Source organism: Phocoena sinus, chromosome 5, assembly GCF_008692025.1.
Source record: "Phocoena sinus isolate mPhoSin1 chromosome 5, mPhoSin1.pri, whole genome shotgun sequence".
Taxonomy (NCBI): domain Eukaryota; kingdom Metazoa; phylum Chordata; class Mammalia; order Artiodactyla; family Phocoenidae; genus Phocoena; species Phocoena sinus.
The window spans coordinates 19,003,983-19,026,466 of NC_045767.1; the positions used below are offsets into that span (position 1 = coordinate 19,003,983).

Genomic DNA, 22,484 nt, shown 5'->3' on the forward strand with positions numbered 1-22,484 from the left:
CTGAAAAATGAGGAGAATAACAGAATCTACTTCATAGGGTTGTTACCAGGAGTAAATGAGTCCACTGCTTAGAACAGTGTCTGGCACATAGTGCTTTATGAGTACTTGCAATAACAATAATAAATTTATAATATAAAACTGAATAATATTAAAATTAAGTAATATTAAAATTATTATTTATTATTAGTGTTTTGGATATATTACCACTCTGATAACAGTGTAGAGAACTGATTGGATGAGTGCCAGACAGAAGGCAGAGAGGCCATGGTTATCTAGATGAGAAATGTGGAAGAGGGATGGAGGTAAAGGATGGATTTAGCTATTGATTAGAATATAAAGGGAGGAAAAGTACTGTTTAAAAGGAAGTTCGAGGGCTTTCCTGGTGGCACAGTGGTTAAGAACCCGCCTGCCAACGCAGGGGACGCGGGTTCGAGCCCTGGTCCAGGAAGATCCCACATGCCACGGAGCAACTAAGCCTGTGCACCACAAATACTGAAGCCCACGCGCCTACAGCCCGTGCTCCACAACAAGAGATGCCACCGCAATGCGAAGCCCACGCACTGCAACGAAGAGTAGCCCCCGCTCGCTGCAATTAGAGAAAGCCCGCACGCAGCAATGAAGATGCAACGCAGCCAAAAATAAATAAATAAGTAAATAAATAAATTTAAATTAAAAAAAAGGAAGTTTGAGAGCAATTAGACTTTTTCCAGGTAATATTTCAGAATTCACATCTAAAACTAATAGGAAGAAGTTATAAGACAAAAACTTCAGCCCAATAGGAAGAACTTTTTAACGAAGTACCCTCTAATTGAAAAGCTGTCTGTAATAAAATAACCTGTCTTGTGAGGTATGGGCTCTTAAAGCACTACAGCTAAAACTGTAGATAACATACACTTCTTTTCCAACTCTAAGACTTTATAATTCTCCAAGTACATATATATACATATTTTAATATTTTTAAAATATATATATATTTATTTGGCTGCGTTAGGTCTTAGTTGTGGCATGCGGGATCTTCGTTGCAGCAGGCGGGATCTAGTTCCCTGACCAGGCATCGAACCCGGCCCTCCCTGCATTGGAAGCGCGGAGTCTTAGCCACTGGATACCAGGGAAGTCCCGCAAGCATACTTTTTACCACAACCTTTTAAATCCAAAATATCAAAAAGCAAACAACTCTCGGAGTTTTTGCTTTTCTTCTAATGCTGGCCACAGCACTGGTAAATTTGTTCCTATAATGCCTAGAGTCATCTTTGATTCTGAAGAGCTCCACAGTTCCAGATACACCTTAGGATCAGCAGGAAGCCACAGCACCTGTTGCTCAAGAGTAGCTTCCTAGAGCCTTTCAAGGACTAAGGAGAAAACCCAGTACAGCCTAAGAAAACATATAACAAATTGTTTGAACTCAGCTTCAAAACCTCTTTTGTGAAACTTTCAGTTCTGTAAAATAAAAATAAAACTCTTGATATACTCAGGTATATCCCTGGACAGCATCAAATTATACTCTAGACTCCAACAATTCTGAGACCCATCCTGTCTTACAGCTCTCTTATCTTACCATATTTTTGCTGTCCTCCATCCCATGTTATCAATTCTCTGCTTACCCAGTTTAAGTTCCCATTTGCGGATTATAATCACTCTCTTGTACATAGACTCTCAAATTCCTTGTCTCTCTTTTGGTTCATCTTACCTTGCAAAGCCACTAATCTTGATGAAATCCAACTCTGTCTACTCCATGTTTACCCTGGGGCAGCTGAAAATAAACAGAAAAACACACACAACCACACTGACTGGTGTCATTTTAAGTTCATGACTCCACACTGCAAGTGGCCCTTAATACTGCCTGGCAATCTATTTTGTTAGTCCTTTTGTCTTTTTTTTAATGGTTATTGGGTTCTATTTTTAAAAGTTTCATCTACCCCTGAGTACAAAGGACATTCCATATTTCTTCTAAAAGCTTTATGGTTTTAGTCTAAAAATTGAGGTAAAGTTCATATAACATAACCATTTTAGAGGATACAATTCAGTGGCACTTCGAACATTCACAGTGTTGTACAACCACTACCTTTATCTAGTTCCAAATATTTCCATCACCCCGAAAGAAAACTCTGTAGCCATTAAGCAGTCCCTCCCTGTATGTCTCCCCCCCAGCCCCTGAAAACCACCAAGCTGCTTTCTTGTCTCTGTGGATTTACCTATTCTGGATATTTCACAGAATCATGTAATATGGGACCCTTTGTGTCTGGTTTCTTTCACTTAGCATAATGTTTTAAAAAAAATTTTTATTGGAGTATAGCTGCTTTACAACGTTGTGTTAGTTTCTGCTGTACAGCAAAGTGAATCAGCTATATGTGTACATAAATCCCCTTTCTTGGATTGCCTTCCCATTTAGGTCACTACTGAGCACTGAGTAGAGTTCCCTGTGCTGTACAGTAGGTTCTCATTAGTTGTCTATTTTATACATAGTATCAATAGTGTATATATGTCAATCCCAATCTCCCAATTCATTCCAACCCCCTCAGTTAGCATAATGTTTTTGAGGTTCATCCACATTGTAGTATGTGTATTTTATTCCTTTTTATGTATGTATGTAGGTAGCTATCATTTTGTTTATGGACATTTGGATTGCTTCTACTTTTGTTATTTTTAATTAATTAATTTATGGCTGTGTTGGGTCTTTGTTGCTGTGCGTGGGCTTTCTCTAGTTGCGGAGATTGGGAGCTACTATTTTTTTTTTTTTTTTTGCGGTACGCGGGCCTCTCACTGTTGTGGCCTCTCCCGTTGCGGAGCACAGGCTCCGGACACGCAGGCTCAGCGGCCATGGCTCACGGGCCTAGCCGCTCCGCGGCATGTGGGATCTTCCCGGACCGGGGCACGAACCCATGTCCCCTGCATCGGCAGGCGGACTCTCAACCACTGCGCCACCAGGGAAGCTCTAACAGCTTTATACAATTATGCAAATCTCCCCCTTTCAACGAGGCCTATCCTGAGCATCCTATTTAACACTGCAAACTCCTCTTTTCCCTTTACATTCTGGATTCCCTTTATTCGCTCTAATTTCTCTTTTCCCACAACATTATCACCTTATAAAATAGTACATACTCTATTTATTTATTTACTATTTATTGACTACGTCCCTCTGTTGGAATATAATTCCCAGAAGGGCAGTTTTAGTCACTGACGTATCCCATATACTGATAACACTGTCTGACACAATGCAAGTACTCAATAAATATTTGACAATGTGGTTTTCACCACATTTATTATCTTACATTCAAGTACAGAACTGAAATAAGACTAAACAGATGCCATTGTCAGTATTCCTCCACCATAAATTTAAGGTTCTACCACCTCTGGAGTCGACATGATTGCTATTTGGCACTGCCTTGGTTGAGGCCCTTTAATTGCCCACAAAACGGTTCCTCCTTCACATGGTGGTCAGAATTATCTTTGAAAAGCACAAACCTAATCGGATCACTCCACTGCCTAAAACAACTATTCATCTTAGAAAATAAAGTCTTTACCTAGGTAAAGGTGTCCCATAATCTGACTTCAATCTAATTTATAAGGCTCATCTTCCACCTTTCCTTATAAACCCAATGATCTAGTCACACTACAACATACATTTACTTTCATTTCCGCACATACTATACTCTGATTTGAATATCCTACACTTTCTTCACCTTGGCGTATCTTTCATGACCCAAGGCAAATGCCACATTTTTGATACAGCCTCCTCCAATGCCTCAAGGAGAAGTAGCACCTCCTTCCTGGGCTGCCAAAGTCCTGTCTACACACATCTACTAAAGCACTTAGCACCCTGAATTAAAAATACTGTTTTTATGTCTGTGCCTATCTCCCCCACTACTCTGTGGGTTCCTTGCTTTCATTCATCTTTATACTCTACACTCAGCTCCTTTCAAACTCACCCAATACATGGCATAGTACATGATATGTAGAAAGCATTAAATAAATTTAGTAGATTTAAGAGTGATAATAGGTTTAACATTTTTCCAGATTAATATTATTAATGTTCTATAGTAAAATTATATTAGTAACAGCTATTTTTCAAGACTGAGTACTTCCTACCTAAGACCTAGAAACTGCAATCTGAGCCTGTAATTGAAAAATCATTTTCACTAGAAGTTAATGTCCCAAATAGAAAAGCCTAAATCACAGAATGATGTAAAAGCAGGTGAACATACTACGCAGCCTTTTAGTTGCCATAAGATCAAACTTGAGGGCTTCCCTGGTGGCGCAGCGGCTGAGAATCTGCCTGCCGATGCAGGGGACACGGGTTCGAGCCCTGGTCTGGGAAGATCCCACATGCCACGGAGCAACTAGGCCCGTGAGCCACAACTACTGAGCCTGTGCGTCTGGAGCCTGTGCTCCGCAACAAGAGAGGCTGCAACAGTGAGAGGCTCGCGCACCGCGATGCAGAGTGGCCCCTGCTTGCCCTTGCACAGAAATGAAGACCCAACACAGACAAAAAATAAAATTAATTAATTAAAAAAAAAAAAGCTTTAAAAAAAAAAAAAAAGATCAAACTTGATCCAGGAGAGCCTAAAAATTAGAATTGTTTCTACATATTTGGTCATTATTCATTTCTGGTCTCAGAAATCCCTTTAATATTAGTAGTAAAGAAGAGGTATATGTCCTTGAAACTAATCAAGAGCAACTTTCTCAGTGAGATTAATGGCCTGAAAAATCAATATACTATAATTAAGTGACTGAATATTTTACCTAATTCATGAACCATCTTGAATTTGCATCATTTAAATTTCCACTAGGGTAACTTTACACAGAAAAATTACTTCTAATATTAGAATAACTTTACCTATTTTCCAGAATCCTAATGAGGTTTTGTTTTTTGGGCTTATTTTAGATCAATTATTACAATGCTTGGGTGTCTGCCTGGTATATAATGTGAGCAAGAAACGATGATGGTTTTGGAAAATGTGCCATGTTTCAACTAACTGAAGTAGGAAAAGTGACTTGGGAGACTACTTCAAGAACGTTCTTTGCACACTTTTCTTTCCTTACCTTCAAGGAGTTAAGTGGGATAAAGGGAAAAACCTAGGCAAAACTTAATGTTCTTCTTGAATCCACTGTTGGGGAATTCTGTATGATTTTTAGAAAATAAAGGCACTGCAGGAGGCATAAAAAAGAGCCCTGATGTGTAAGCGATTAAGCGTTAGAAGATTTAAGAGACTATCACCTCTTCATTCCTACCACCTCAGTCCTTCCCCTTCACCCTTTAGCTGGTCCCGGACCAGATTCAGAACTGGGCGGAACCAGCAAGTCTGGCCCTTTGGCCAAGAAATTGCTTTGATTTACAGCAGTTATATGGCATCTGAATCTCGACAGTTACTCAGTCAAGTGGATTTTCAGGCTACCTACGTCGGACTCAGTGCGGATCTATGCTGGACATATTTGGAAAACCGGCCAAATCTTGGGATTCAACCAACTGAACGGCTGTGGGTGAGAATGTCGGGGGCGTGGGAAAGTCTGATGGTGATTATGGGTGGGTCCAAAGTCCAACCCCGCAAATAAACTCTACAACACTGGTAAAAACTCTTTCCTATGCAGGGAGTCTTCATGTGCACCCTAAGACCCGCACTGCCCCCGTGCCCACACCACACCCCTCCTGTAAAGAAATGCTGCCTAGGGCTTCGCTGGTGGCGCAGTGGTTGAGAATCCGCCTGCCGATGCAGGGGACACGGGTTCGTGCCCCGGTCCGGGAAGATCCCACATGCCGCGGAGCGGCTGGGCCCGTGAGCCATGGCCGCTGAGCCTGCGCGTCGGGAGCCTGTGCTCCGCAACGGGAGAGGCCACAACAGTGAGAGGCCCGCGTACCGCAAAAAAAAAAAAAAAAGAAATTCTGCCTACCAGGCCAGAATCGCTGTGAACCAAGGAGGAGGGAAGTCGCTAAAGGCCAAGCCCCAGGCACTGTGGAGGCTGAGGGATGCCTAGCGGCGCAAGGTAAGGGCAGTCCCCTCCGCCTCTGGTAATCCGGCCGGTAAACCGAAGCTGGACCAATTCACCAGTCCCACCAGGCTCATCCCTTCCCCCGGCCCCACGAGCTTATAAAAGCAAACAATATATCCCCACATCTCCGTCAAAGACTTAGCAGTTGGTAGAAGCACCTCGCTACGAACCTCGCTCTTTTCTCCATCCCTACAGGAGGCTTCAGTTCCCCGAAGTTCTGCCTGGCACTGTGACGCCAAAACGCCCGGGGAAAGAATCTTCCCTTCCGGTTCGCATTTTGCGCAAGTGCGCCGCGGGCGCAGCTGGGCTAACGGAGAGTCCTGATAGCTAAGAAACCCTACGGAAAGTTCTGCTTAATGGTAGCCTGGGAAAGGCATAGCGTTACGCTATTGGTAGAGAATAGAGAGTGGGGGATGGCCTCAAGGACCTTCTTTTCTGACCATTGGGTGGCATGACTGTCAATCAGTGGGGACAAGCCTGTGTGGGCGGGGCCGCAGAGAGGTCGGCGAGAGCGGCCTTAGCAACGGCTAGCAGGCTGTGAAGACTACAGTCGGGCTGTGCGGCGGGCGGGTGAAGCCAGGAGATCCCGGTTGAGGGCGCCGGTCGGGGACATGGCGAGTGCGAAGCTGCAACCACTTACTGGGGCTGGGCTGGGGCTGAAGTTTCTCCCCGGAACAAGGAAGGAATTTAGTTTATGAAATGTATTATTCTCCTCCTTTCATGATCCTCGACTGTCATTAGTAACCCCTCCCTTCATCGCCGAAAGGAAGCGCACTGTCCATAACTCTAGAGACAGAAGAGCAGTTCTCCAGTTCATTTTTTCCCCTCCTCAACCCCAGTAACTGCTACCACCAACGGTGTTGGAGACAGAAACCGCTCTCTAGCCAGAAATGAGTTGAATACAGAGAATAAGATGCTTTAAAACCGTTGGAGGGCCTGGGCCTCTAGGAAAGACATCCAGAACTCTGAAAAAACTGGCCGGGAGAGCTACGAACTCTGCCACTGGAACTGTTGAAGATGAGTGTATCTGCAGTCCAGGGATCAAGAATCTGATGCTGCCGCAACCAGTCTTAAGATATGTGAAGCTGGCCTCTAGATACACGGGTCGTGGAGTCTCTGCCACCACTGCTTCTTAACCCAGAGCTGGAGACAAGATACTGAAATGAGGCTGCAGAAGAATCCCAGGAGTAACTCTGGGACCTTGCTTGCCAGCAGAACATGGCAAGTAGCAGGAAGATGACCTCCATCTTCCCCAGATACGGATAACTGGTCCAAAATTTATTCTTCTCCAGGTCCCTGGAGTAATTTTTCACCTGGAAAATGTATTTTTTCATTTCTCAGTCTCTGCAACATAGAAAAGTATGTGAGAAGGTGGGAAAAGAAATGATGTTCCAATCAACCATGTCTCACAAAATAAATTTTATTATGAGACATACAGGCAGAGATGAGAGTAAATATGCCTTAAACACTGCTGCTCAGATATACCAAGTAAGGGACTTCCCTGGTGGCACAGTGGTTAAGAATCTGCCTGCCAATTCAGGGGACACATGTTCGAGCCCTGCTCGGGGAAGACCCCACATGCCGTGGAGCAACTAAGCCCGTGTGCCACAACTACTGAGCCTGTGCTCTAGAGCCCGTGAGCCACAACTACTGAGCCCACGTGCCACAACTACTGAAGCCCCCGTGCCTACAGCCCGTGCTCCACAGCAAGAGAAGCCACTGCAATGAGAAGCCTGCGCACCACAATGAAGAGTAGCCCCCGCTCACTACGACTAGAGAAAGCTTGCGCACAGCAACAAAGATCCAATGCAACCAAAAATAAAATAAAATAAAAAAAAGATATACCAAGTAAGGCCAATTGTTTTCTGACATAACATCTACTATTCTAGCATGTCTTCTTTGCCTCTTCTCTGTATCAAAAGTCACTAATTTGATGGAAAAACCAAAGATGTAAAAAAGAACCAGGCTTTCCAGCAAGATATGAATAACTAAAATCACAAATGTTAGCAAAGGGAAAGGGGGAAATTCTTGAAGTTCATTATATGATAGGGAATAGGATACTTGAATATGTTTATTATATTTAATTAGTTCATCATTAACTCTTCTGCTTCTGGTACTTTTTCCAGTTACACAGTTTATCTTTTACCCACATGTGTATTTATTACAGGCATCCAACTGCTGCACAAGTTCAGGCCAACGGAAGAAAAGAGCAGCAGAAATTGAATGAAACTAAAAAGCAAGAAATTAAAGAGGACTTTGATTTATTCGATGTTGTTGGGTCTGGAACCAGAGATGTGAAAGAATTGAACGTTCTGAAATTACTTATAATTCCAAAACATCTTGAAAAACTATCATTGCTTTGTTGCAATCTTTAAATCTTTCTTTAACAGTAGCCTTCTGAAAGCTTGATATAAAATCTCTTCAGTGCAGACACCTACCCCTGCAGTGTATGTGCATGCCTGGCCTGCATCAACAAAACAGTATCTTGTTAAGCATTTTATTATTGTTTTATGAATCAGTAGGCCAAAGCCCATCGTGTGACAGTGACATCCTATGGCATGGTAGGATTGGAACCTAAGGCTGCTGACCTGACTTTCTAGGTTTAAGCCTAGTCCATAGTGAAAAAGAGAGAACCTAGTAATTAATAGGTAGTTTAAGAGCTAGGAATGAGATTGTGGCCTATTATAATTTATTTGCTTTCTATTTCAGATTGCAATGTGGGCCTTAGGATTTGAACCAAAGAAAGAAGAAATTTAAAAAAATGATAGCTGAAATTGACAAAGAAGGAATCGGCACCATTAGTTTTGAAGATTTTTTGGCCATAATGAGTGTAAAAATGGTATAGTAGTGATTTTGTTTTTCAATGAAATACAAGCAGTAGCCTTCTACAATTTTTGGCTGAAGGAATCAGAGGAAGAATTGGAACTAGGTCTTTAAAGATGGGTAGGATTTAGATAGATAGGAATAACAAGATTAAAGATGTTTTCAGGGTAGTAATGAAGACTGTCCAGTGTGGAGAAGAGGTTTTTTGTTAGGAAATAATAAGGATATATGGCTGGATAGAGAGAACAGGGCCAGCATTTTTAAGCCTTGGAATCAGCAAACAATTTATTGAGTGCCTGTTTTTGTCAGGCAGTATCCTAGGTAGCATTGAATGAGACAACCTCCCTGTTCTCTTGGAGCTTATATTTTTGAAATGGATCTCAGTTAGTGAGGTTAATACAAGATAGATTCTCTTTATCACCCTGTGGCTCTTCCACTTAAATAAACCCTGAGTTTCAATACCTTGAGGGCAGATGTGAATGCATTGGAATAATTGTTAAAAGTCAGAGCAGTAAATAGAGCTCAGCTACCTGCTGTGTTGCTGTTCTAGACCTCAAAGACCTATACATCCAGACTAATCAAATAAATAAATGAAAGGCTAATGACATTTAGTTGTTTCTGTTTTTAAGAGTGAAAAAGATGAAAAAGAAGAAATATTGAAGGCTTTCAAATTATTTGATGATGATAATACAGGAAGTATATCACTAAACAATATCAAGGGGGTTGCTAAGGAACTAGGGGAAAATTTGACAGATGATGAACTTCAGGTAAATTTTACTTATTTGTATAATTATAATTTCACATATAACATATACAATTATAATTTATTATAATTCATAGTTATATTCTTTAGTTGTATTAGTAAATACATTTAAAATAAAATTTGGTTTTGAGTATGTATTTGAATGTTCATTTACATCATTATTCCTTTTTAATAGATTTCACATATCCTATTTACATTTCATTTTACAGGAAGTGCTTGATGAAGCTGATCATGATGGGGATGGAGAAATAAATGAGGAAGAATTTTTGAGAATGATGCAAAAGACCACTCTTTATTAATACTGTTTTTTGTTCCTTCTGGCAAGTTGTTAACAAGTTTGTATTTAAGTTCCATAATATCTGTATGTATTCATTTTCAGTGTTTAGTTTATGTACACAAACTGGTCTTTTGATATCTAGTCCATGTGAGAAGTTACATGTTTCTACCAATATGTTGTTAAATCTGTAGCATCAAGAAACAAAGGAAATGTAGTGACTTCCTTGAACCATGAATCTGAGAACAGTATTAATTCCAAGTGCTATTTTTAGAGCCCCAGGGTCCAAAGACTTAGATTTTTTTTTTTTTAATTTAAGGAAATCAGCCCCACATCAAATGAATTTGACAAGCAAGCCATTACTTTCCCTGTTACTTTCCTTTTGTGCAACTCTAAAAATGATGAACATTTGCTTTTTAACCAATTATTCAGATACGTAAAGCCTTAAATAAAACTATCTGGCAACTTCATTATTTGCTAATTTTCTTCTTATAAAGAAATTCAAAGCAGCACTTAATATCATCCAGATTTCCCCATACGTTTGACCCTATAAGTTAGCATTTATTTAATACCTGTGTCCTAGGACAGGTGCTAGGGGTTTTACATATATTATCTCAGTTACTATTTAGAAGCAGTAGTATTAGCTCCATCTTACTACATATGAGAAAACTAAAGTTCAGAGAATTTAAATTTTAAGTTTGCTAATTTGCCCATAGATGATAAAATATGGATTCTAAATCTTATAACCTCACTCTTCATTATGTTGCTTCCCTGTGGATAAAAACTCTCAGGATAATTGTGTGTATTTTCTAACATATAATTCTATGACCGTCTTGCAATTTAATTTTATTTGTTTTTTATGAAACAGCCAAACTATGGGGAGTCTTTTGACCCTGCACAAGAATGGGCCTTGGGCCTGGAACACTTCCTTACCAAGAGATGGAATCCTTACAGCTTACACTGGACTTGTCACCTTGTCTGTAATTATCTTTCCCTATTTCAGACTCAATGTGTACTACTTTGTTCTGCTTAAGTACATGTGTCATATGGCACCTGGCCAACCCCAGTGCCTATCTGTCCCCTTTGGGGAGAGGATGGGGTTCTTCTGTTGTACAAGAAGGGTGTGTGTTGGCCAATTGCCCAGTGTCGGCTTCTGGGAGGGACCTGCTGGCTATAAGAAACTGACACTCACTACTGAAGCTGATCTTTCTGTCTTTTCTCTATTCTATTAAAGCACTGTTCCAGCCAGTACTTAACTGCACTGTGTTTTCCTTAGCAACTCTGATACCAAGATGCAGTGGGCAGAAGTGCTTCAGGCTCCTGCTCCTGATAATAGGTAACAGATGCCACTTGCATCTGTAAAATCAAGTACATGGTAATGGTCTTTGGAGCAAGAAAGGCTGGTAGAAAATGTTCCTTTAATTGCCCCACCTAATTTATTTTCAGCTCAGCTGAAATGAAGACTAAAGTTTTTTGTTTTGTCAACACAAGAGAGGTTTTTATTTGATTTAAGCTAGGTTGGCATATGCTAATGAATGTTCTTAAGTGCTTCACAGTATTTTAAATTCCTAATTATGTAGCATTTCCTCTAGACTAAAGAACAATATACCTACTAAACATGCTTCATATGTGAAAATTATGGCCTTTAAGTTGTTAAAAGATTTATATTTTTAAGTGGGTAATACACTTAAAAATACACATGAACAAGTTCAAAGAGTTCTAAATAAGTCTTCTTACCATTCAGCCCCAGGTCTCCTCAGAGATAATTATTTTTACCAGTTTCTTATGGATCATTGCAGAGGGTGCATATACCTATGCACATGAATAAAGAATAGATTTTTTTCCCACAAATGATAGCATACTACATACATTGTATATATTAATTTTTTCACTTAATATATTTTAGAGAGCGTTCCAGAGCAATGCAAATAAAATGACTCATTCTAATGGCTATATAATATCCCATTGTAAAGATTATATTTTATTTAAGAGTCTTCTATTGGTGGACATTTTCTTTATTTCTAATCTTTTCCTTAATATCCTTATACATACGTCTCTGTATAGATGTGAGTATATCTGTAGAATTAATTCTTACAAGTGAGATAGTTGGGTCAAAAGCTATATGTATTTTACTTTAAACATTTTTTATTTTGATAGATATTGTCTTCTAAAAATATGTTTGCCAAGTTACATTCTTAATAGTATATGAAAATGCCCATTTTTTGATAAAGTATTACCAAACTTTTTGATTTCTGCCAATGTAACAAGTTGCAAGTCATATCTCATTGTAGGTTTAAATGTTAAATTCTATTATGAGAGACATTGAGTATCTTTTCATATTTAGGATCTATTTTTTTCCTTTCTGTGTATTGTCTGTGTCCTTTGCCTATTTTTCTGGTGGATTTTTAAAAATTTATTGATTTCTAGGAGCTCTTTCTATACAAAGGAAATTAATCTTGTCATATGTGTTACATGTATTTTCCTGTTGTTTGTCTTTTGATTTTAATTATGGAGAAGTTTTTAAATTTTAAAAAGTTTACTTCATGAGATTATTTCTATAGACGTTCAAACTATTGTAACAGTAAGATGGCAATGATGTGTCTTTTATCAGTATTTATTCTCACAATAACTGTATTTGTCCTATGAGATTGTAGTCTAATTCTGAGAGTTAAAAAGTGGGAGACCGGCTTCCCTGGTGGCGAAGTGGTTGGGAGTCTGCCTGCCGATGCAGGGGACACAGGTTCGTGCCCCAGTCTGGGAGGATCCCACATGCCGTGGAGCGGCTGGGCCCGTGAACCATGGCCGCTGAGCCTGCGTGTCCAGAGCCTGTGCTCTGCAACGGGAGAGGCCACGACAGTGAGGGGCCCACGTACCGCAAAAAAAAAAAAAAAATTGTACAAAAAGAGGGGGACAAGGTGGTTATTTATCATGACATTGAATTTTCCATTTGAAAAATAATTATCTTTACTTTTTAGATGAGATGATCTGGATTTAATCCAATGCTGGAGTAAGGGAGAGTTTTATAAGCATTAGATCTGTTTGAGTTTGCTTTATGTTTGACTGAACCCAACTAAAATGCCTCAAACTCTAAAAATGGCCCTGGGAATATTGCTAGAAGAGGAAAATCCAGGACCAGGCCAGAACTCTTGAGCTATTTTGGAACATATTCAGGCTTCTGTGACTGCTGTGGCAGAAATTAACTCCTTAAGATGAGGTGAAATTTGTTGGGGTATTTACATCTCAAAATGTTTCCCTATTAAAAATACTTTTTAGGGGCTTCCCTGGTGGCGCAGTGGTTGAGAGCCCGCCTGCCGATGCAGGGGACATGGGTTCGTGCCCCGGTCCGGGAAGATCCCACATGCCGCGGAGCAGCTAGGCCCACGAGCTATGGCCGCTGAACCTGCGCGTCCGGAGCCTGTGCCCCGCAACGGGAGAGGCCCCAACAGTGAGAGGCCCGCATACCGCAAAAAAAAAAAAAAAAAATACTTTTTAAGGGCTTCCCTGGTGGCACAGTGGTTAAGAATCTGCCTGCCAATGCAGGGGACATGGGTTCGAGCCCTGGTCTGGGAAGATCCCACATGCCGCGGAGCAACTAAGCCCGTGCGCCACAACTACTGAGGTTGTGTGCCACAACTACTGAAGCCTGCACAGCTAGAGCCTGCGCTCTGCAACAAGAGAAGCCACCGCAATGAGAAGCCCGCGCACCGCAACGAAGAGTAGTCCCCGCTCACCGCAACTAGAGAAAGCCCGTGCACAGCAACAAAGACCCAGTGCAGCCAAAAATAAATAAATAAAATAAATTTATTTAAAAAATACTTTTTGAGATTTATAAATTTTGTAAAAAAAAGAAAAAATTGAAAATTATGACTATTTTATGGTTTCATAGTCAAATAAAGGCAGATAACGTAAGATGATAAGACTTAAAAGGCTTGAATCATTTTAGCCAAAGATCTTAGAATTCACTTACTTTTATCCCAGAACAAATTCAAACTTACCTAGTTTTCTACATTTTCCTTCCTCTCCCAGGAGCAAGATCAAATCCACCAGTACGTGGACAACTTAAGAAGCTTTCATAAAGGCATAAAGGTGGTCGAAATTAAAATAATGCTTACTAAAAGAAAAATCATTTCAATCACTAATCAACATCAAAGTTTTTAGATTGTCTGCTAGGTAGGGGGGCTGTGAAGGATACAATGAATGAGATGTGGATCTTATTGTCTCTAAGTTGGCTGGTAGTTCATGTGGTAGGCATCCTCTGAAGTGGCTCTCAGTGATCCCAGTTTCCTGGTATCCTTGCCCTTGTGTAATCCCTTTGTTGAGTGTGGAGTAGATCCAATGATTGGCTACTAATTAATAGAATATGGCAAAAATCATGGGAGGTCTCTTACAATATTGGGTCTTAAAAGATGTTTACTTCCCTCTACTGGTACTCTCTTGCCTTTTTGTTTGCTTGCTCTGGTGAAGCAAGCTGCTGTGTTTTGATCTGCCCTATGAAGAGAACCACATGGCAAGGAGCTGAGAGCAGCCTCTGGCCAACAGCAAGTGAGGGACCAAAGCTTTCAGTCTGTCAACAAGGAACCAAATCCTGCCAGCAACCATTTGAAGGAGCTTGAAAATGGATCCTTTTCTAGTTCATCTTTGAGGTGGGCTGCAGCCCCTGCTGGCACCTTGATTACAACCAGTGAGAGACCCTGAAGCACAGGAGGACTCAGTTAAGCCACATCTTGATTCCTGAACTTCAGAAACTAAGATAATAAAGATTATTTTAAGCTACTAAGTCTTGGGAGTAATTAGTTACACAAGGGATAACTAATACAGTCCCCCATCTTGAAACTTTTGTGTTGACTTCTTACCAATTGGGTTGCTAGATATACAAGTAACCAAGTAACAATTACAATTATCCATACTAAATATAGAGGAGACTGATTAGACTTATCACATGAGAATATAGTTAAACAGCAATACCATTCATTAGGGTGCTACTGTTCTCTGACTACTCACTTTCAGCCACATACCTGAAATTCAGCAAGTTTTCTACCTAATATTTGTAGATTGGTGTCTTAGTCTGTTTGGGCAGCTATAACAAAATACCACAGAATAAACAATAGAAATTTACGTCTCACGGCTCTGAAGTCTGGAAGTCTGAGATCAGGGTGACAGCATGGTCAAGTAAGGGCTTTCTTCTGGATTGCAGGCTTTTTGTTGTATTCTCATTGGAAGGGGCTAGGGAGCTCTGTGGGCTCTCTTTTATAAGAACACTAATGCCATTCATGAGGGCTGTACCCTCATGACCTGATCACTTCCCAAAGGCTCCACCTACTAGTACCAACACCTTTGGGGGTTAGGATTTCAACGTATGAATTTGGGGGGGGGGGGAAGCATACACATTCAGATCATAGCACTTGGATATCATGAGGAATTCAGCCCACCAATGAGAGGACCCCTAAGAACTTTATTATAAAGTTCCATTTTGCAGTTCCTGCAACCTGAAGCTGTCACTCAAAGGACCCTTTCCTTAGAGCCATTGGCTGGTATAGATGTCCTAGAGTTCTGACTGATGTTTTAGTTGCTAACAAGCAGGTGTTGGCAGTGAAAGTAACTAACGACTGGGCTTCAGGCAGCACTAAAAGCGGGGTGATTTCAAGGTTGGTGCTGATAGAATCTTGGCAACTACAAAAGCAGACCGACAAACACCTTTAAATGGATGAAAATACATATTGGATGGATCACCATCTGGCCTAGGAATCAGCAGCAAGCCAAGGATACAAGAATATGTAGCAAAATCTAAACAATTCTTTAATTATTAAAGAAATTGACCCTGAAAATTAAAATGTTACTTCAAAGAAAACTCTAGGTCCAAATAGCTCGTTGGTGATTTCTGCCAGTCAATGAAGAGGATATTTAATTCTTCCAGAAAATAGAAAAAGAGGTAACTCTTCCAAACTTGGTTTGTGAGGTCGGCAAAACTTTGTTACCAGAAGCTACAAGCATAATGCATTTTAACCAAGTTAGTTTTGTTTCAGAAAAACAAGATTTGTTTAGCATTTGAAATTTGATCAATGTAATTAATATATCACATTTTAGAATAAAAACCAAAAATGATGTAATCATTTCAGTAGGTAAAAAAATCTCACACTTGATCAAATGTAATCTCCATTCATTATAAAAATTTGTGGCAAACCAGGAATAGGAGAGAATTTCTGTTAACTGTGTGAAGGTATCTTCAAAACCTACAAACATCATCTTAATTGCAAAACATTCAAATCTTTCTCTCTGAAATGAGGAATAACAACAGAATGTCCTTTATCACTAACTTCTATTCAATACTGTCCTGATGAGCTAGCCAGTAGAGGAAGAAATAAAATTCTTTTTATTTGCAGATGGCATGCCGCATACACAGAATAGTGAAAAGAACTCATATATTGCTGATGCAAGGCTGTTATGCAAATGCAAATATAAATACAATTGTATTTTTACATACCAGGTACAAATAACTGGAAAATGAAAAAAATTAAGAGACTAATTATAATAGTATTAAAAATATAAAAATCCTATGACTAAATCTGATGAAGCTATACAAATCTTCTACATCAAAAACTATAAAAGAATATCGAGAGAAGTTAAATAAGACCTAAATAAATAGAGGAATATTATTATGATCATGGATTGGAAGACTCAATACTATAAAGATGTCAGTTCTCCCTTTATTGAGCCATAGATATAGTGCAACCAAAATCCTAGCCTGTGTGGAACTTGACAAGCTGATTCTAAAATTTACAGAAATCCAAGGGGCCAGTACACATTTGAAGAACAAGGTGAGAGGACTAGCTTGCCTGAATATCAGGATTTATTATAGAACCATAGTAATTAAAATAGTGTGGTGCTGACTAGGAGAGACTAATGGACCTATGGAATAGAGCGGAAAGTCCTGAAACAGACTCATACATATATGGCCCTTGCATTAAACCAAAAGTAACTATGCAGATCAGTGGGACGTTTTCATTATAACAAATGGTTCTGAGTCAATAGGATATCCATAAGGAATAAAGGAAAACATGACCCCAAACTCACACCATACATTAAAATTAATTCTAAATGATTGTTGATCCATACCTGAAGAATAAGAATATAAAGCTTCCAGGAGATAACCTAGGAAAATATCATCATGATCTTGGAATCCGATTCCTAATTAGGATACAAAAAGCACTAACTTTAAAGGAAAACACTTATAAATTGGACTATATTATAAATAAGAACCTCTCTTCATAAACAGAGAGTATGAAGACATAAGTTACTAAGTGGAAAAAGATATTTTCAATAAATATACCTGACCAGAAAGAGAAAAACAAATATCGTATATTAATGCATATATATGGAACTTAGAAAAATGGTACAGATGAACTGGTTTGCAGGGCAGAAATTGAGACACAGATGCAGAGAACAAATGTATGGACACCAAGGGAGGAAAGTGGTGGTGGGGGGTGGTGGTGGTGGTGGTGGGGTGAACTGGGAGATTGGGATTGACATACATACACTAATATGTATAAAATGGATAACTAATAAGAACCTGCTGTATAAAAAAATAAATACTTGTATGTAGACTAAATACTTGTATGTAGAATATATAAATAACTGTTTAAAAATCCATAAGAAAAAGCCCAGTTTAAAACAATGAGCAAAAGACTTAAGCAGACATGTCATAGAAGAAGATATTCAAGTAATCAAAAACGTGAAAATTAATCAAAATAAGGAACGTAGTAGGCTGAGTAATGGCCTCCCAGGAGATATCCTTGTCCTAGGCCCTAGAAAATGTGAATGTTATCTTATATGACAAAAAAAGGACTTTGCAGATATGATTAAGGATTATGAGATAGATTTCCTGGATTATCTGGTGGGCCCTAAATGTAATCACAGTGTCCATATGAAAGAGAGGCGGAAGGACATTTGACACATAGAAGAAGAAAAGGCAATGTAAGCATAGAGGCAGAGATTGGAGTGATATGGCTAAGGAATGCTGGCAGCCACCAGAAGCTGGAAGACTTAAGGAATGGATTCTCACCTATTGGCAGTGTATCCCTGCTGGCTCCTTAATCTTGGCCCAGTGAAACTGATTTCGAATTTTGGACTCCAGAGCTATGAGAGAATAAATTTCTGTCATTTTAAGCTACCAAGTCTCTGATAATTTGTTTCAATAGCCACATGAAACAAACACAAGGGCAATGCAAATTAATGTCGCCATGAGAGAATTATAAATCCACCAGAATGGCTAAAACTAAAATAACCAATAATTCAAAGTGTTGGTAAGAATGTGAAACAATGAGAATTCTCAACTACTGCTTCTAGGAGTGTAAATCACTTCAACTGCTTTGAAAACTGTTGGCATTATTCGATAAAAAGTAGCATATGTATATGTTATGATCAGCAGGTATTCCTAGGAACATATCCAACAGAAATGTGTGCACATATGGGCCAGGAGACATAAAACTCGTTCATGGCAGCAGTATACATAATAGCCCCAAACTGAAGATACTCTAAATGTCCATCAAGAGTAGAATATATAAATAAATAGTTATATATTTATATAGTGGAATGCATATGCTAATGAAAAACCAAATTCACTCACATGCAGCAACACAGATGAATTGCAAGCATAGCATCGACGGAAAGAAGCCAGGAACAAAAGTATATGTTCTGCATAAATGCCATTTCTATAAAGTTCAAAACCCAGGCATATCTAAAAGACAAAATAATGATTACCTTGGGGAAGAGGGAGGAAGTAGTAGTTAGGAGGGGGCTTGCAGGGGATTTCTGAAGTGTTGGTAACTTTATATATCTTGGCTTGTGTAGTAATTACTTAAGTGTTTACATTGTCTTAATCCGTTGAGCTGTTTATTTGGCTTGTACATTTGTGTGAGTGCTGTACTTCAATAAAAAAAGTTGAAAAAAAATTCATGTCATATTGTTAGGCATCATAATTTGTGTCATTTACATCAGTAATGTGGAGAGAGTCCTGGGGTGAGGGAAGTTATCAGCCAACACACTGATAGACTAGAGAGGGATGCCAAGCATTCAGTTACAGGAGGATCTAGTGAACCTTCATCTCTTGTGTACTCCTATTAATCGTTGGAGCCAATACTGGAAAGAAACTATGTTTGTAATGAATATGAAAATCTTTTCAACTAAATATATCTCTGTTGCATATTAGTTATGTCCCTTTTTTTCAATACCAATATTGTTTATTTATATCTTATTTTTTCTCCTTAATCGATCTTGCTAGAGGTTTCTCGGTTTTATTAGAATTTTCAAAGAACAAACTTTTGAATTTGTTTATCCTATTGTGTCTTTGTTTTCTATTTCATTGATTTTAGTTTTATTGTGCCACCTCACACCAGTCAAAATGGCCACCATTAAAAACTCTACAAGTAACAAATGCTGGAGAGGGTGTGGAGAAAAGGGAACCCTCCTACACTGTTGGTGGGGATGTAAGTTGGTACAGCCACCATTGAAAACATTATGGAGGTTCCTCAGAAGGTGAAAAATAGAATTACTATATGATCAGGCAATCCCACTTCTGGGCATATATCGAGACAAAACTCTAATCCAAAAAAATACATGCACCCCTATGTTCATAGCAGCACTATTCACAACAGTCAAGACATGGAAACAACCTAAACATCCACTGACAGATGAGTAGATAAAGAAGATATGGTACATATACACAATAGAATACTACTTGGACATAAAAAAGAATGAAATAATGCCATTTGCAGCAACATACATGCAACTAGAGATTATCATACTAAGTGAAGTAAGTTAGAAAAAGAAAGACAAATACCATATGAAATCACTTATATGTGGAATCTAAAATATGACACAAATGGGGCTTCCCTGGTGGCGCAGTGGTTGAGAGTCCGCCTGTCGATGCAGGGGGCACTGGTTCGTGCCCCGGTCTGGGAGGATCCCACGTGCCGTGGAGCGGCTGCGCCCGTGAGCCTTGGCTGCTGGGTCTGCGCGTCCAGAGCCTGTGCTCTGTGGTGGGAGAGACCACAGCGGTGAGAGGCCCACGTACCGCAAAAAAGAAAAAAAAAAAATGACACAAATGAACCTATCTATGAAACAGAAACAGATTCACAGACGTAGAGAACAGACTTGTGGTTGCCAAGGGGGAGGGGGTTGGGAGGTTGGGGTTAGCAGATGTAAGCTTTTATATATGGAATGGCTATACAACAAGGTCCTACTGTATAGCATAGAGAACTATATTCAGTATCCTATGATGAACTGTAATAGAAAAGAATATTTAAAAATGTATATATATATATGTATAACTGAATCACTTGGCTGTACAGCAGAAATAAACACAACATTGTTAATCAACTATAATTCAATTTAAAAAAACGAATGAGAATTGTGATTCTTCCAGTATAACAAAACAAAAAGCAACAAAAAGAACAAAAAATATGTCTACAAATTCTTTGACATTTCTCCCATCAACAGGAAGATTCTTCACTTCCCTTCCTCTGAATATGGGTTGTACCTAGTTACTTGCTTCTAACCAATAGAATGTAATGGAAGTGACACAAGACTTCTGAAGATAGATTAGAAAAGGTGATATAGCTTCTGCCTTGCTCTCTTTCTAAGCATCCAACCCAGCCACCATGCTATGTTAGGCAGCCACATGGCACAACCACATGTAGGTGTTCTGGGCATAGCCCCATGGAGGTTCCAGCCAATAGCTAGCATCAACTAACCAGGCAGGCAAGTTAGGGAGCCTTCAGATGCTTCCAGCATCCAGACTTTGAGCCATCCTAGCTGATTCCGAGTAAAGACAAGATGTCCCCACTGAACTCTGCCTAAACTGCAGATTTGTAAGCAAAATAAATGCTGTGATTTTGCTGAACCAGTAAATTTTGGGGTGGTTTATTAAGTAATGATAGAATACAACTTGCATCCTAGACTTATTACAGTTTTCCTTTAATTAGTACTTTTACCAAATCCCCCAAATAGAATTTTACATTATAATGATAATCAAAAGAAGTTTAACTCCATTTATCTCTCTCTTTTATGGGCTATTGTCATATATTTTACTTCTATATATATTCAAATCCCTACAAGATATTATAATTATTTGTCTTTTATAAACCAGTCTGTATTCATTTAGATTACCCACATAATGTTTCTGGTGCTCTTCATTCCTTTATGCAAGCCAGTGGTTCCATCTAGGATCATTTTCTTCAGCCTTTATAACTCTTTAGTATTTGTTGGGGTAAAGATCTACTGGTGATAAGCTCAGCTTTGGCTTGACTGAAAAGACTTTAATTTTTGCCTTCTTTTTTTTAATAATATTTTTACTGCGTACAGAATTCTAGGTGAGAAGGTAGAAAGGTTTTTTTGTTCTTTTAGCATTTTAATGCCATTCCATCATGTTCTGATTTCCATCATTTTTGTTGAAAAGTAAGCTTACAGCTTTATTGTTGCTTCTTTGAAGGTAATGTGTGGTTTTTTTCCCCTCTGAGTGCTTCAAGATTTTTCTGTTTTTCTTGGTTATTAGCAGCTTAACTCTGATGTAGCCAGGTGTGGTTTTCTTTATACTTTTATTCTACATGAGGTTCACAGAGTGTCTGGATTCTGTGGTTTAATGTCTTTTATCAACTTTGAAACATTTTTAGCCAGTATTTCTTCAAATGTTTTTTCTGAACTATCATTTCCTCTCCATTTCTAGGACTCTAATTACATGCATGTTAGACTGTATCACTATTCTTCATATATCTCTTACATTCTTTTTTGTATTTTCTATCCCTTTTTCTCTTTCTGCTTCAAACTAAGTATAGTTTACTTACTTGTTTTCCAGTTTACCAGAAGGTCTCTGTTCTACCGTATCTAATAGATTCCAGGTCTCTAGAAATTCTCCGTATTTTCCTCTGTTTTATTGAACCCATTTATTATTTTTATTTTAAAGTCCCTGTCTGATTGCTTCAATATCTTAATTATCCCTAGCTCTATTTTTATTATTATTTTAACTTATGGCTTTTAGTTATTTGGTTTTTTTTTTAGCCAGGTATTATGGATGAAAAATTGGAGAGGCTATAAATGCTATCATATTCCTCCACAGAAGATTTTTTCTTCCAGTAGGTATGTAAAATACAGAAGGATTATTTTAATTCTTGTGAGAGATGGTTTTAGTTATTATCAAGGTTTTTATATTTTAGGTTTGTCCTTACTCACAGGATACAGTACTTCCATGTTTTGACTGAAAGCCCTGGGTATTTATCGACACCCCCTGCCTTCCTTCATCTTGCCTGGGCTTGAACTCAAATTTCAATCTTTGCAACATTGCACAGCTATTTAATTAAACTTTTGCTCAGCTCTTTTGTTCTCTCAGATGCTATTTTCTGCTGAGGTTTTTGGGGTCTCACCCTGGGCATGTGTAACTAAGGAGTTAGCCAATGAGGGGGTAAACTTGGGGGATTTGGACAATTTTCTCATTTCACTCCACCTTGATTGAATCCCTGTTATCTATAATTTTTCCTCTCAAGTCCTAGACACTTAGGCAGCCCCAGATTCCAACCTACTTCCCCTGAGCCCAATTAAGATTCCTACCTTTCTGCTTGGGGCCTATTTCCCCTATTTTGTGAATTAGAA

The 22,484-nt window shown here is 39.0% G+C and overlaps 2 protein-coding genes across 3 annotated transcripts in view; one reads left to right on the forward strand and one right to left on the reverse strand.

Moving 5' to 3' along the window:
* The window catches only part of BBS12 (Bardet-Biedl syndrome 12), a 53,476-nt gene extending 47,126 nt beyond the window's left edge, over positions 1-6,350 (reverse strand). The window contains exons 1-2 of one of the 2 annotated variants that reach the window (XM_032633328.1): positions 6,156-6,333; positions 1,688-1,750 (exon numbers count right to left, since the gene is read on the reverse strand). The gene's annotated coding sequence lies outside the window, so the exon portion shown is untranslated. Of the gene's footprint in view, positions 1-1,687; positions 1,751-6,155 lie in introns of both variants that reach the window. The other variant, XM_032633329.1, reaches the window with a different exon arrangement.
* LOC116753905 (centrin-4-like) lies at positions 5,963-9,870 on the forward strand. Its single transcript, XM_032631952.1, is given in 7 exon segments — positions 5,963-5,979; positions 6,181-6,270; positions 8,153-8,294; positions 8,695-8,739; positions 8,741-8,824; positions 9,438-9,575; positions 9,781-9,870. Coding segments are annotated over 7 exon segments (606 nt in total).
* The last annotated feature ends 12,614 nt before the right edge of the window (positions 9,871-22,484 follow it).